This window comes from Aspergillus multicolor (assembly GCF_047715735.1).
Source record: "Aspergillus multicolor strain CBS 133.54 unplaced genomic scaffold BDW74scaffold_32, whole genome shotgun sequence".
In the NCBI taxonomy this organism is placed as follows: Eukaryota; Fungi; Ascomycota; class Eurotiomycetes; order Eurotiales; family Aspergillaceae; genus Aspergillus; species Aspergillus multicolor.
This window is the reverse complement of record NW_027395983.1, coordinates 162,638-174,899: the sequence shown is the minus strand read 5'-3', so window position 1 is coordinate 174,899 and position 12,262 is coordinate 162,638. Positions and strand designations below refer to the sequence as shown.

General features: G+C 52.8%; 4 protein-coding genes across 4 annotated transcripts; all 4 read right to left on the bottom strand.

Annotated features, from left to right (window-relative positions):
- Positions 1–2,194: 2,194 nt before the first annotated feature.
- On the bottom strand, positions 2,195–5,799 carry BDW74DRAFT_182033 (MFS transporter; the record flags this gene model as incomplete). The annotated part of the gene is made up of 5 exons (XM_073730161.1): positions 2,195–3,160; positions 3,230–3,703; positions 3,751–3,842; positions 4,434–5,053; positions 5,114–5,799. 5 exons carry the CDS (start codon positions 5,797–5,799, stop codon positions 2,195–2,197), a joined length of 2,838 nt encoding a protein of 945 aa, XP_073579906.1.
- A 571-nt stretch (positions 5,800–6,370) lies between these two features.
- Positions 6,371–7,356, bottom strand: BDW74DRAFT_86587 (uncharacterized protein). Its single transcript, XM_073733931.1, has 2 exons — positions 7,199–7,356; positions 6,371–7,146 (listed from the first exon to the last, which is right to left on the bottom strand). Exons 1-2 carry the CDS (start codon positions 7,253–7,255, stop codon positions 6,466–6,468), a joined length of 738 nt encoding a protein of 245 aa, XP_073579905.1. The 5' UTR covers positions 7,256–7,356; the 3' UTR covers positions 6,371–6,465.
- A 652-nt stretch (positions 7,357–8,008) lies between these two features.
- Positions 8,009–9,155, bottom strand: BDW74DRAFT_182031 (uncharacterized protein; the record flags this gene model as incomplete). Its single annotated transcript, XM_073730160.1, has 2 exons — positions 8,009–8,369; positions 8,428–9,155. The coding sequence occupies 2 exons, from the start codon at positions 9,153–9,155 to the stop codon at positions 8,009–8,011; spliced, it is 1,089 nt and encodes a 362-aa protein (XP_073579904.1).
- Positions 9,156–9,400: 245 nt separating this feature from the next.
- Positions 9,401–10,770, bottom strand: BDW74DRAFT_170335 (Hsp70 family protein; the record flags this gene model as incomplete). The annotated part of the gene is made up of 3 exons (XM_073727157.1): positions 9,401–9,562; positions 9,616–10,662; positions 10,753–10,770. 3 exons carry the CDS (start codon positions 10,768–10,770, stop codon positions 9,401–9,403), a joined length of 1,227 nt encoding a protein of 408 aa, XP_073579903.1.
- Positions 10,771–12,262: the final 1,492 nt, after the last annotated feature.

Here is a 12,262-nt window from a genome sequence, read left to right as displayed (position 1 = left end):
CGACTTGAACTACTCCGTAGTGAGGTTATGGCCGGATTGCCGATGGGGCTGTGCTCAGTGTGCTGGCTTGGCTTGTGCGACAAGGCTGAACTAAGTCAGAATTGGCCCCTACTCCAGCCTTGCGCAGATGTGCTAACGGGCAAGTTGTGTATGCTAATAACCTGTTCTTCGGAAGAACCTTTGCGAGAAAGAGGTGGAGACCCTGACACATGAGCTGGGCAGCCTACTAATAACTGATGACATTCTAAGCAGCTAATGTATGCGACAGAGGTCTTGCTAGGGTATAGTACATGGATGAAATAAAGGCGAAAGCAATAACAGCATACCAGTACACTCTATGATATCACAGAGAAGACAAACAATAACCAACAGCATCATAATCCGAAATCAAAAGCCGAAAGGTGGCAGAATCGTGTAGGGGTGCTGCGCCTCGATGTACACATGAGACACAGCAATACAAACCGCCAGGACAACCAGTTCAGTGACGACGTTTGATGTGTTGTTCTAAGTGGTCTTTGCGACCGAAGCGTTGATCGCACTGAGAGCACGGAAACTTGTTTGGCTGGATGTGGATGGTTTTCAGATGGCGGATCAAGTCAGCCTCGCGGCGGAAGTTGGTTGTACTCGGACAGCCTCGCCAATGGCATTGAAATACGGGAGTCACGCTAGATCAGGGTGAGTAAGAGATACGAGGTCCCGCAGTGTGATAGACCCTTGGATGCGGACAAGGCTTACTTGAAAGGTTCGTCGCTGACTCTCGTCATGCTTTGCTGCGGAGGGGCTGCAGGCCCGTCATTGGACGGGGTTGCTGTCAGATTCGTACGGTCTTGCAGCTGCCCGACCGAAATCGAGCGGACGCACCAAGCGGGAGGGTCGATACGGTCCCTGGTGTCATCGCCGGGATTAGACCTTGCGTCAAGTGGTGGCGCAGCTCTAGTAGGTAGCAAGTGCGTACCATGGGAGCAGCCTTGATCTTGGTTGTTGATGGTCTCTGGTGTTACAGCGTTGTTCACACTATCAAAGACAAAAGGAAAGGGTGAGTAAAAGCCGTCCGGTAGAGCTGGAAAACCGGAAGTATACGGAGGGTAGGTATGGTCCGATTCTTGTTGGAATCCGAGGGAGTTGGCTTGGGAGGTCGGTGCGAGTTCCCTCGTGGGTCGAAGGTTGTTGGGAGAATAGACCATCGGACAAAGAGAGACTATGACAAGGCCCACAAGGTACTGCAGAGCGGAAGACACTGACAATGAGTCGACTCGTCGGGCATGACTTCCGATATATATAGCCCTAGGTATATACACAAGTACCACGGATGCCAAGGCGTGAATTCAGTATCAGTGGAGCTAGAAGGCTTCTAGAAAACCAAGATCTCCCACAACTCGCCTATGACATGGCCAGGAGTTGGCCAAAGGTCTGACGCCTGACACCCGGCCAGCAAAGCAATCTCTAGGTAGGGCGCGGAGAGAGGCAAGGCACCAAGATGCACTGCTTATACCCGGCCATATTAGGAAGCATGTTGAGCAAAGAGCTATAAGAACAACCAGTGGGAGGAAGGCAAAATGATGCATGGCTACTTTTTCTGATTGATCAAACGAGGTATGGGCGCCAGAGCCTTGTGAGCCTTGTCCTCAAGGTTCGTTAGTGGTGCAGTGCAGCCTGCCTTCGCAGAACGCACTCCAGACCGTCCACCAATAGACTTTTGCCTGCACAGCCACGCTACCTATGGTAGACATGGCCGTGAAGAAAGTCGGTGGGATTCGATCGCAACAGATGGACCGGAAGAAAGCCACGTACCCTTTCGAAGGCACGACGTCCAGTCTTAAAGAGGGCAACAGTAGGCTGACCCAGAAACCTTAATGCAGCCAGGGAGGCGCAGTCGGGGGCTAGGCTCAGCAGGTAGAATTTGAATTATTTGGTCTGTGGTGAGTGTTGAGGCGCAGCTTCAAACAGCAGTTGCGAACGTCAGCCCGATATCCAGGAAGGAGACAAGTCGCCCATCGAGATTACAGACGGAAGCTAGAGATCTGTGATGTGGCGGGATCCGGTGATTGCTTAGACGGAGGCCTCTGCCTTTCAAGATTCTCTTCCTAGGTATGTTTGGGTAGGGTAGTGGCACGGTCGTTTCGCCTCCATGTGTGATACAGGCCAGTCTGCTCTATTTGTCGATTGTGCGCCTCTATATTTCCTAGTGAACGAGTCAAGGCCGGCTCCTAGCCTCTTCAGCCATTTGCATTTCCTCATTCACACCGGCACTGACTGCCCCTCCGCCGGTAGTTGATTCTTCATGCACCCGCCTCAGATAAACACCCCCCCTCCACCCAACCCACCCCCTCTCCCTTGGCCCCCTTAGTAAACCAACGCCCAACGCCGTCGCCGAAAGGGCCAGAAAAACCGTCTGCGCAACCTTCCATCCCTTCTCCGCATAAACCCGATTCCCGACGGCGGTGCCCACAAGCTGACCCACAAACACACCGACCATATACCCCGTGTTCACGCGGTTGCGCGCTTTCGGCGCAACAGCATAGATAGCAGCTCGATTCGCAATCATTGTAGCCTGGTTCCCGAAGTCCAGGAGGGCTGCGTGGAGAATGGGTCCTGCGACGGTGAATGTTCCTGTATATGCGCCTATTGCGATGCCCGTCATGGACGTTAGAAGGGAAATTGTGATGGACAGTTGCGTTATGTATTTGTCTATTACGAGGCGGGAGTAGATTGGGTTGAATATCATGGGCGTTAGGCCGGCGATGGAGAAGAGGCCTATCGTCAGTGTATCGTAGTTATAGGGCTCGCCGGAGAGGAGGAATGTAAGCGTTGTCCAGAAGCCCGTGAATGTTGAGCTGGTCAGGAAGCCCATTAGCGTTGCCTGCACGAGGACGGGGTGTTTTGTGAAGAGGACGGCGATGGAGGGGAGGATCCGGAAGTAGGAGATGTCGGTGTTCGTGGAGGGGTAGTCGGGCATGAAGAGCCAGAGTAGGATGAAGATTAGGTATTGTAGGCCCAGCGAGAGCCAGTAGACGTTTCGCCAGGAGGAGCTCTCGGCGATTATGCCGGAGAGCAGACGGGCGAAGAGCAGGCCGAGGACTAGGCCTGAGGAGACGATTGAGAGGGCTGTTGCGCGACGGGCTGGGGGAGCGAGGTCGCCGACGAGGGGGAGCATGATTTGCTGTCCAGCATGTTAGAACCGCGTTTAAAGGCCATATTGAGCTGGATTACAATGAAATGGGAAGCATACAGGCGTAACAGTCGTAACCCCACAGAGGAAGTTCAGCGCCAGAAACACACTGAAGGTCTCCGTGACACACAAGCCGATCCACATTGTCGCCGTGATAAGCGTCAGAAGCAGCACAAACGGTCGTCTGCGCACCATATCACCCGCCGGGCAGATGAATATCAATCCTGCTGCATAACCCGCCTGCGAACAGGTGGGGATAAGCGAAGCGCGCTCTTGCGTGACGTCAAAGTAGCCCGCCAACATGTCGAGCAGCGGCTGCGCATAGTAGAGGTTTGCGACGGTGAAGGTGCCCGCAAAGGCGAAGAGAACGTTGAGCCAGATGCTGAATCTAGGAGGATTGTCTGGGGTATAGCGGCATGCTGGGGGTGTGTAGAGGAGCGCGCGGAGGAGACGGTGTTGCTTGTTATCTCGGGCTGGCGATGGCGATTGTGAGAATGGGGGTGTGATAATTGGACTTGGAGATGCGTCATCAACCTGCAAATTGTCAGTATGGCATTCTCAATAAATTGTGTTCTGCGAACCTCTGGTCTAGGCGAATTGTGCTCTCGCGGCTCGGGTTTTTCCTCCATTGCGCCTGGATATAGCCGAGGAAAGAGACCGCGGGATGGCTGGGCTAAGTTCCTCAATGACGCCACAGAATCGGTCAATTGCAGGCGATGACAAGGTTATCAGGAGAGAAAAGAAAGAAAGAAGGGATCCCCAGATTCGAAAAGCCAGCACCCCACATACCGAGACGAGTGAGGGGAAGCGATCAATTCAGCAGGAGCGGGCTGACTCCAAGTCTTCAACGTTTGTCACCGATCTGCAGCGATTGGAGAGCGAACGGTTAACTGACAACATCTTGCTCGCCGGCGATTTTCTAGAGAATCCTGCTTCCCTGATCCTGCGAGGCCGGGATAGCCGGTCGGCTTCCGACGTTGCATTCCTGCCCAGAGTCTTTCCTGAAAACGGCGATTCCATGGCTCGGAATATTTTCCGCTCTTCTCTCGAGTGATCTTATCGCGAAGCTAAGCCATAGATAAGGAGAGTTTGTTGATTTTGGGCAAAAAGCAAACAAGTAACGGACACATTTGTGGCGTATCCACGTGGCTCGGGGTATTGTTATACAACAGGCACGATCGACAACAGAAGAATCAAACAAAGATATGAGACATGTGTAACAAAGGGTATATGGAATAAACAGCCACCTAACCCATCCGAATACTGAACCGCGAACTGCTCGCACTCGAACTATCGCCTCCCCAAGCCCCCGTCACATTAACACCACCAATATTCCGAATGCCCATCGCACCCAGCATGCTCTGCCCGCGCCTCAGCAAATCATTCCCGTTCTCCCCAAGCTGCTCCCCCCGCTCAATGCCCTTCCTGCGCAACTCTTCAATCTCCGCCTCACCAAGAATACATCCATCAACGCGTCCCTGCCACGCCGCCTCACGCACAACAGGCGCCCACATCTCCGCAGCTTTCGCCTCGTCCATGCCCGGACCAGCGGCGTAGCATTTCCTGACTCCGCCGGGGGCAGACGCATCACAGACCTCTTTGGAAGAGACCCACTTAGAGTGCACGACCTCGTAGCGGCGCTCCATGAACCAGATCACCGGCCAGGTAAGGATCCACAGCTGCAGAATAATGCAAATCCAGTAGACCCAGGCGTTGTTGCGCAGATTGTTGATCCAGTGCGGCGAGTAGACGGTGACGAAGCCGTTGGCGACGACGGGGTTGATGACGATGTGGCCGGCGTAGCCGGTGGAGCGGATGTGCGAGGTTAAGGAGTCGCGCATCGGTCTGGCGTCGAAGCCGTGGAGGGAGCGGCGGTATGTGAACCTAGGCCAAACAAACTCATTAGCATCCAATTCCAATTGTCAGGTGGTGATGAGAACGCACGACTTCACCGGCGCAGGATCATGACAGAACCGCTCACACCAGCCTCTGATCCCCGGGTAATCCTCCTGGTTCTCCAAGTCCATCAACCGCTCACCCTCATCTCCCTCACCCAGCGCAATCCTTCCGGTATTCTTTCTCGCGCAGGATTTGATCCTCCCACCCCGGTATGCCTTCTGCCCATCGCTATCGCTGACAACAGTGGTATACGACCAGCGCTGGCTCGGCCCGCTAAGCTCGTTGCGGCCCCAGCGGAGGAGGGTGCGGGTGAGGTCAATGCGGAAGTCAAAGTCCGTGACGTTCTCGCTCTTGGTCTCGTTCCCGCTGCGTCGGCTCTCTTTGTGGCTACCGTGGATGGAAAGGCATGGGCGCGGTGGGAGGCGAGTCTGGGACTCGATGAAGCGCTCGAGGGTCTCGGGGTCGCGGGAGTAGTCTGGGTCGAGGGTCACGGAGCCGGAGAAGCGCTGGGCGGGTCGGATGCTGTTGTAGCGCTGCTGGCCGGAGATATCGTAGGCGTTTGGCGGAGGGGAGAGGTGGTTTTCTTGTTCGGCGTCGCGGTAGGGTTCGATTGGTTGGGTGACTTCGTCGTAGGAGGGAAGTTCGTCGGAGGAGAGCTCGTCGGAGGCGGACGAGGGATGCGGTTCGGTGGCCGTGGCCTGGGGCGATGAGGGGAGCTGAATTTTGCCCATGGTGGTAGTTTGTTGGTTGTATTGATGTCCGTGGAGGACAGAGGACGGCAAGAGAAAATCTCACATTTTTATGGGAGAGAGGATGGCGCTTGTTGCCTTGTGCCTGGCCCCTAAAGGCCCAGAGACCCCTTCTCGTGTTGAGGCGCGAAGCTGCAGCACGTGATTGGGCAGGTTTCGGACTTCAAACGGGGCTAATTCCGATCTGGAATAGTCCGAGGGGCCGACGATACGCTTATCTCCGACACTCTTCAGCCTCATCTTTCCCTTCTTCAATGCTCGATTTCAAACTTCAAACAGCAAACAGCAATTGTGTGAGTATCTAGTCTCAACGATCTGTTTATCATCGTCACACCCGTAGATGTGAAGGCCACAATTTCCGACTCGGCGGATCGACGGGCAGATAGATGCCCGGAGCCAGTCTCCCGCCGGACTCGCTCTTTCCTTCGCTGATAACAGACCTTGGATCGCATGAGCATGAATCGAACCTGCTACCAATACTCTTTTGCTACATTGCTTGTGTGACAGTATCAGGAGAAAGCTCGAAGCTGACCAATGGGTGACTAACTCGGTCGCTCGACGATTTTGGGTGAATATATAGTGGGCCACTTCAATCCACCCAGAAAAAATACATTACAGAAGGATGGGCGATGCAGCCGTGTCATCATCCTATTGCTTCGTCCTCAAGACAGCAGAGAGCTTCCCTGATAACGAGCCCATAATCGACCGCAGAGAAGAGCCTCTGTGCGCCGTTTTTGCTACTGCTGGAGCTTGCACTCGGTCTCTTTCCCGCTTTATCACAGCACGAACAAGGCCCTTGACTATCTCATCAACATCCTCACCATTCTCAGTAGAGACTTCATGAGCCTCACACCTAAATCGCTCGGCAAGTACGCGTTTCTCCTCTTCAGGTATTCCATCTAGATCTCGATCTAGGGGACCGGACAATAGAGTATCGCCAACGACACAGAGCAGCGGGCAAAGGAGACGCTTTGAAGCTCCATTCTCGCGTTCTTTGTGGGAACCTGGACCGCCATCAACATTGGAAGCAGTACGTCGGGAAAATCCCAACGACGGCAGACGAGGCCCCCAGTCCATGTCCACAACCTTCTCGAGTGCTGTCAACACGCTCTGGAAGGAGTAAGATGAGGTGGCATCGTAGACGAATATGATGCCATCAGGTGGACTGTAATGCTCAAAGCAATGCAGCTTCTCAAGCTCACCAAAGCGCTTTTCTCGCGTCACGACGAAGCAATCTTCCTCGTCAACTGTGCATAGTCTGGTGTGCTCCCCCGCTGTACTGACAATAGCGTGGGCGGTTTCGGCGCGAACGAGAAGGTCGCGGTGGAACTGCTTCTTGTTAGCCGGGTGAAATGTTTGCCGATGGATCTGGGCCTCTTACAGTGGCAAGCAGATTAGTTGGGAACTCGCTCAGGACGGCAATGCGAACCTCGTCCATTGCGGAGTCCGAAAGTGGAAGAACCGTGCCTGTTCTGGATGGCAAACGATGCGCAACCACCACCAGGGGGGCGGCCCTAGCCAAGGAGCGTCCATTAAAGTACTTAGCCGAGCAGAAATCGAGGCGCAGTCTAACTATATTTGGTTGGAAAATGGTAGGCCCGTGCAGATGAACATCGAATACGAGATCGGTTGCTCGGTTCCTTAAGCGATATGACAGGTCCACGGATATAAGGTATTGTGGAAGAAATATGGGTAACCTACGAAGCCCAGGGCTCCATCAGGTTTCATTCGTGAAATGGCCTTTGAAGTCTCAGATACAAAACGATACATTGAACCTTCATCTTCAGGAGAGACCATGTTAATGAAACCGGGGAGTGGCTGAGCCACTGCGCATGAGAAGAAGCTCCTATTTGGAATAGCTACTCGTCGGCCTAACTTTTAACGTTCCATGCAGGATTCCTGGCAGTTTGCTACCACGCCCATCGTGGGCCTCGGTAGGAGCAAATCCTGATAGCCATACGGTAGGAAGTGTGCAAGGCTTGGGGCGCCCTGGAGCCGCGAGCAACGAATCCGATAAAATCCAGGGATGCCCTAGGAAGTGACAGACTGAAATGCCCCCATGCTGGTTGCTTATCACCGGTCTACCTCTGCCGCGCGGCATCTCACAGTATAATTGCACTTCTGCCGGTGACAAGAGGACGAGGCCACAACGCGCACTCTCAGGTGGTAGCAAAAGGGTTTTCTGGGGTACTCAATTGTTCGGCCACTTGGGACGGTCAAGATTCGTAAAAGCCCACCCAGGCTGTGGCTGATCAAGTCCAATTTCGTGTCGGATCTCATGCCAATCCTGCCAAATCTGTTTCAGGGAGAATCCGTCGCATGACAGAAAGCCATAGAGCTTATCATAAGTTCTGCCCCATACAACAGGGACGCGCCCTTCATAGCCGTCCTTGTCTGGCTCATCATGGGACCAGTCGGGATCAACTGCCCAGAGCCAGGGCATTGACTGGAAGTTCTGCCACGAATCTCGGCATTCGCGAGTGATGTAGAGGGATACATGCTGCAAAACTCCAGGCTTTATCTCTCCTGCATCTCGCATGGCTCGAAAGCGCCTAAAACAATTTGTTAACAACTATTGTTTGAAAAATGGAGTATGGTGTAATGGCTTACGCTCGCAGCACACCAAGATCATTCTCCGGCCCATCATAGTTGGTGAGATCAACAACCTTCGTAGACTGAACCTGGTCACCACCGGGCTTTGTAGCCGGAAGTAAATCGATCCTGTCAAAGAACATTTCGTGGAATTTCTCCCAGGGCTCGGACTCGCTCAGTTCATGACAAAAGATCACATAGCCCCAGCTCATACCCTCCTCTTGCTCGAGTAAGTTCCGTATCCAACGCGGCGGCCGAGATGGATTCCATGGAGTGGGCTCGTAATCAGGATGCTGCTCTCGCTGCCTCTCAAACTCCGTCATCTTCTCTAGCCACCACAAACTATCCTGTGAGGTCTGGTGCGCGCAAAACTCGAGCGGCGTGAGGACAGATTCCAACGCTCGCAGCCATTTGTCCGCCAGTTCCTTCTCCTTGTGATACCGGCGGGTCATGACGCTAATGCGCTGGGATGATACCAATGAATTAAGTAGGTAGAAACCGTCGTGGAGAAGTCGGCATTCTGCGTACGTGAGTGAGACTCGATCATCAGCGGCGGCTTGTAGAAAGTCGTCCAGTGAGCGGCCAAGATACTTCTGGCAGCGCTCCTCCATGTCCTTGCGAGGAGGCCATTGCGCAATTCGGTGTTTTTCCTCTGGGGTGATCTCCGAGGGGGAGATGATGGCTTTGTCGAAGAGCGGTTCGATTGTTGTCCAGTCGACTAGTCCAATGCGATTGAGATCATACATAATGGTTCTGCCTAGCTGCGAAATAAGCATGCCGAGTGAAACAAGAAGTACTAGGAGGCGGGAGACAGAGTAAGAAAAAGAGGAAGAGGATGGGGGGAGAAGGAGAGGGAAGCGAGAAGGGAAGGCGGGGGGTAATGACGCCCAGCCACTAGCAATCCAATCAGGGGTGCTAGAGTGCTCCTTCTAGGTTCCATCACCCTGTTCTTGCCTTCAGTTGCTCTTGGCAGCCGAACAACTTCCCGTCATCAAGGCCCTGGCGCCGAGAAAGCAGCCCAAACAGCCCCCATAGCAAGGTTTGCTCCATCATCTCTGTGTTCAACAACTTTGAGACCCAGAGAGGCCATCCCAGCTTCTACGTTACGGGCGTAGTAGGGACATTTAATGAAACCGCCAATCAAGAGGCACCGCTACGTTGGATGTCGTTAGCAATATCTCCAGGGCAATCCTTCAGAGTTCTTACATTGATCTGTTCTCCGAGGACCTCCACAGCGCCCATCTGCTCTCGAACAAGGCCCATCGTCCGCTCAACAACAGCATCAAAAGGAGACCAGATCTCCTCTTTCCAGAAGCTCATATACCCCTCCACCATATCAGCCTCGGGGCAACTAAGCTCAACACCAAGATCAGCTACCCAAAACGCGTTTTGATTCCCATCAGACTGGACTTCTGGCGGCAAATCAAAATCGAAGCGGCCAGCATCGAACTTGTCATTGTACAAGACCTCCTTCTCAAATGCCCTCTTGGCTCGCAATCGCATCCGTCCAAGTGTCCGTCCTGTTTTGGGGAAGCCGGCCTTGTCGATTTTCTCTCTTGCGATATTCAAGAAGAGCCTCGATACCTCAGCCGAGCCGCACGAGGATACCGATACTGCTGTGCGGCGATGAATCTTCAGCGGTGATTTGGATTCGATTGTGTATGTTGCTGCTTCCGCAGTATGGCTACCACAATTAAGGACAAAAACGTTATCGGCGACGGAAATAAGGTCTATTTGAAGAGAGGAAGCATGGAATAGAGCTGCCTCAGGTCCCGATATGAATGTTAGCGTCTCCTCGGTAGGGTGATTGACGTCATCAAAGCCAGCCCTCTTCACTATCTCCCTGAACTGGCCTCTTGCATCATTGTCCCAAAAGGCTGGCACAGTTATCACAAATTGTATCTCGGCAGTTTTCTGAGACCCTTGTGAAAGCTCCTTCTCCCTGATCTGCTGCAGGATACTGGCTCGGAGATGTCTCAGGTAATCGACCGTAACGTTCTCAGCTGTCTTGGTACCAGGAAGGAGCGCGCTTTTCCACTCGTCAGGATAATCATCCGGCGGGTATAGTCTTGATATGAAATTTGCCGCGGCGAATACGCCTGGCTTCAGAGTATTCCGCTCGGTGACAACTCCATCCTGCCTTCCAGCCCAGCCGAAAATCTCGGTAGCATGGGCATCATAGTAGACCACGCATGGGATACCTAGTCGCCGAGGGACCTGGTCATAGGACCACTTCATTGCCTCTGGCCATTCCTTGAGGATTCCGACTTTGCTGTCTTCGCCATTGTGGGTGGCAAAAGCGACTGAGGTTGAGGTACTGCCCAGGTCAATTCCGATGGTCACTTGGTTGATCATGTGCATGATAATGAATGGACTAGTGGCCAGAGGCCTGGCGCTTAGAGTTCTAGATTGAGGAAAGAATAATAAAGAGAGATAAAAGGAGTGCAAAATGGCGTTGTGTTGCATGGTATTTATAAGACGACAGCATAGCCTCAATTATCTGCAGCATAGCCACATTACCTTTAAGATCTATCTGTTTAGCTCTAACAGCCTGAATGAAAGTGGTTTGGCTCTGCACTATAAACCGCAATTTCACCAAGAGTTGTAAATAGGATGCAATTGCATTCAATGGGCAACAAACTAACTTGGTATCATTCACATTCCAACATAATATGATATATAAGCACTCGCAAACTAAGGAATAAGTTCAGACACTTGTAGCGTAAAATAGAGAAAAACCGACATGAAACCTGGCCGGCAATGACTCTACTTGGATTTTTCTGTAGGAACTAGCAATATTTTCAGTAACGTGCTTGGCTGTGGACAAGGACAGGCCGAGTCGGTACTCGGTTTTCTTGCGGTCGATGGCCTGGTCGTTGGACGACCTTGCGGGTTTGGATGGGGTGGATGAGCTTTGACTGCATCGGAATGAAAAGAGTAACTTGCAGGAGATGTGTTTAAGGGAAAAGGAACGAACCTGATGCTGGGCAATGGCCAGAGAGCTGAAGTGATAGTATCCATCAATGAGTGTGGTATCTTTGGGATTGCTGATGGTTAGAAAGACATTGGATGGTGCCAAGCGGCAGGCATGTCATCTATTTATGCTCGTTCTTGACGCCAATGCCAGAGTTCTACACAGCTGGTTTAAGCGGCACAGTCGGGATGCAGACACAAAATAGCCTGGAGAGCCTAATGGCGTCGGCAGAGCTAATCGAGATGTAAGCGCGGATGAACATGGAACGCAAAGACCCCAGGTCAAGTAATCGATCTCTCCTATCGGATTAGTGGTTGGCTCTCAGAAATTATTGTATGTTCACAGCCGCGGAGCCTGACTGCAGCACTGTGGATTGTGCCTCATCTCATTCAAGTGTCTGTCCGGCCAGTACTAAGTCCAACGGTACACATCCGAGAATGGGCGACTTCCCGAGGACAAGGCCAGGCTACCACCAACCTTAGTGACCTCCTGGCAGTTCCATGTACCGGGGCGCACTGTCCCATATTCAAGATACAGACTGGACCACCCTCGCACCTGCTCTATTTGGATGGCAAGCTGCTTAGTACCCCGCTTCGCTGCCTGTCGTTCAACTTGGGCATCGATTTCTTCCTTCTCTTAGGTATGGTGGACGATATGCCGTCCCAAATTTCTGACTGCGGCTTGGCCCCAACATTTTAAGCTTCCAAGGGTACCACTCACATGGCAGGACCGTTGCCGCTGGTTCCTACCTCGGATAGAAGGATCCCGCGGCGCTGTATCCGTGCCTTCCAGCGCACCCACCGCCTTCGTCTTATGGGTGCGCCACGCATTTTTCGTAGTCACGCATTTTTTGTAGTTTTTAAAATTTTAAAGTCTTTT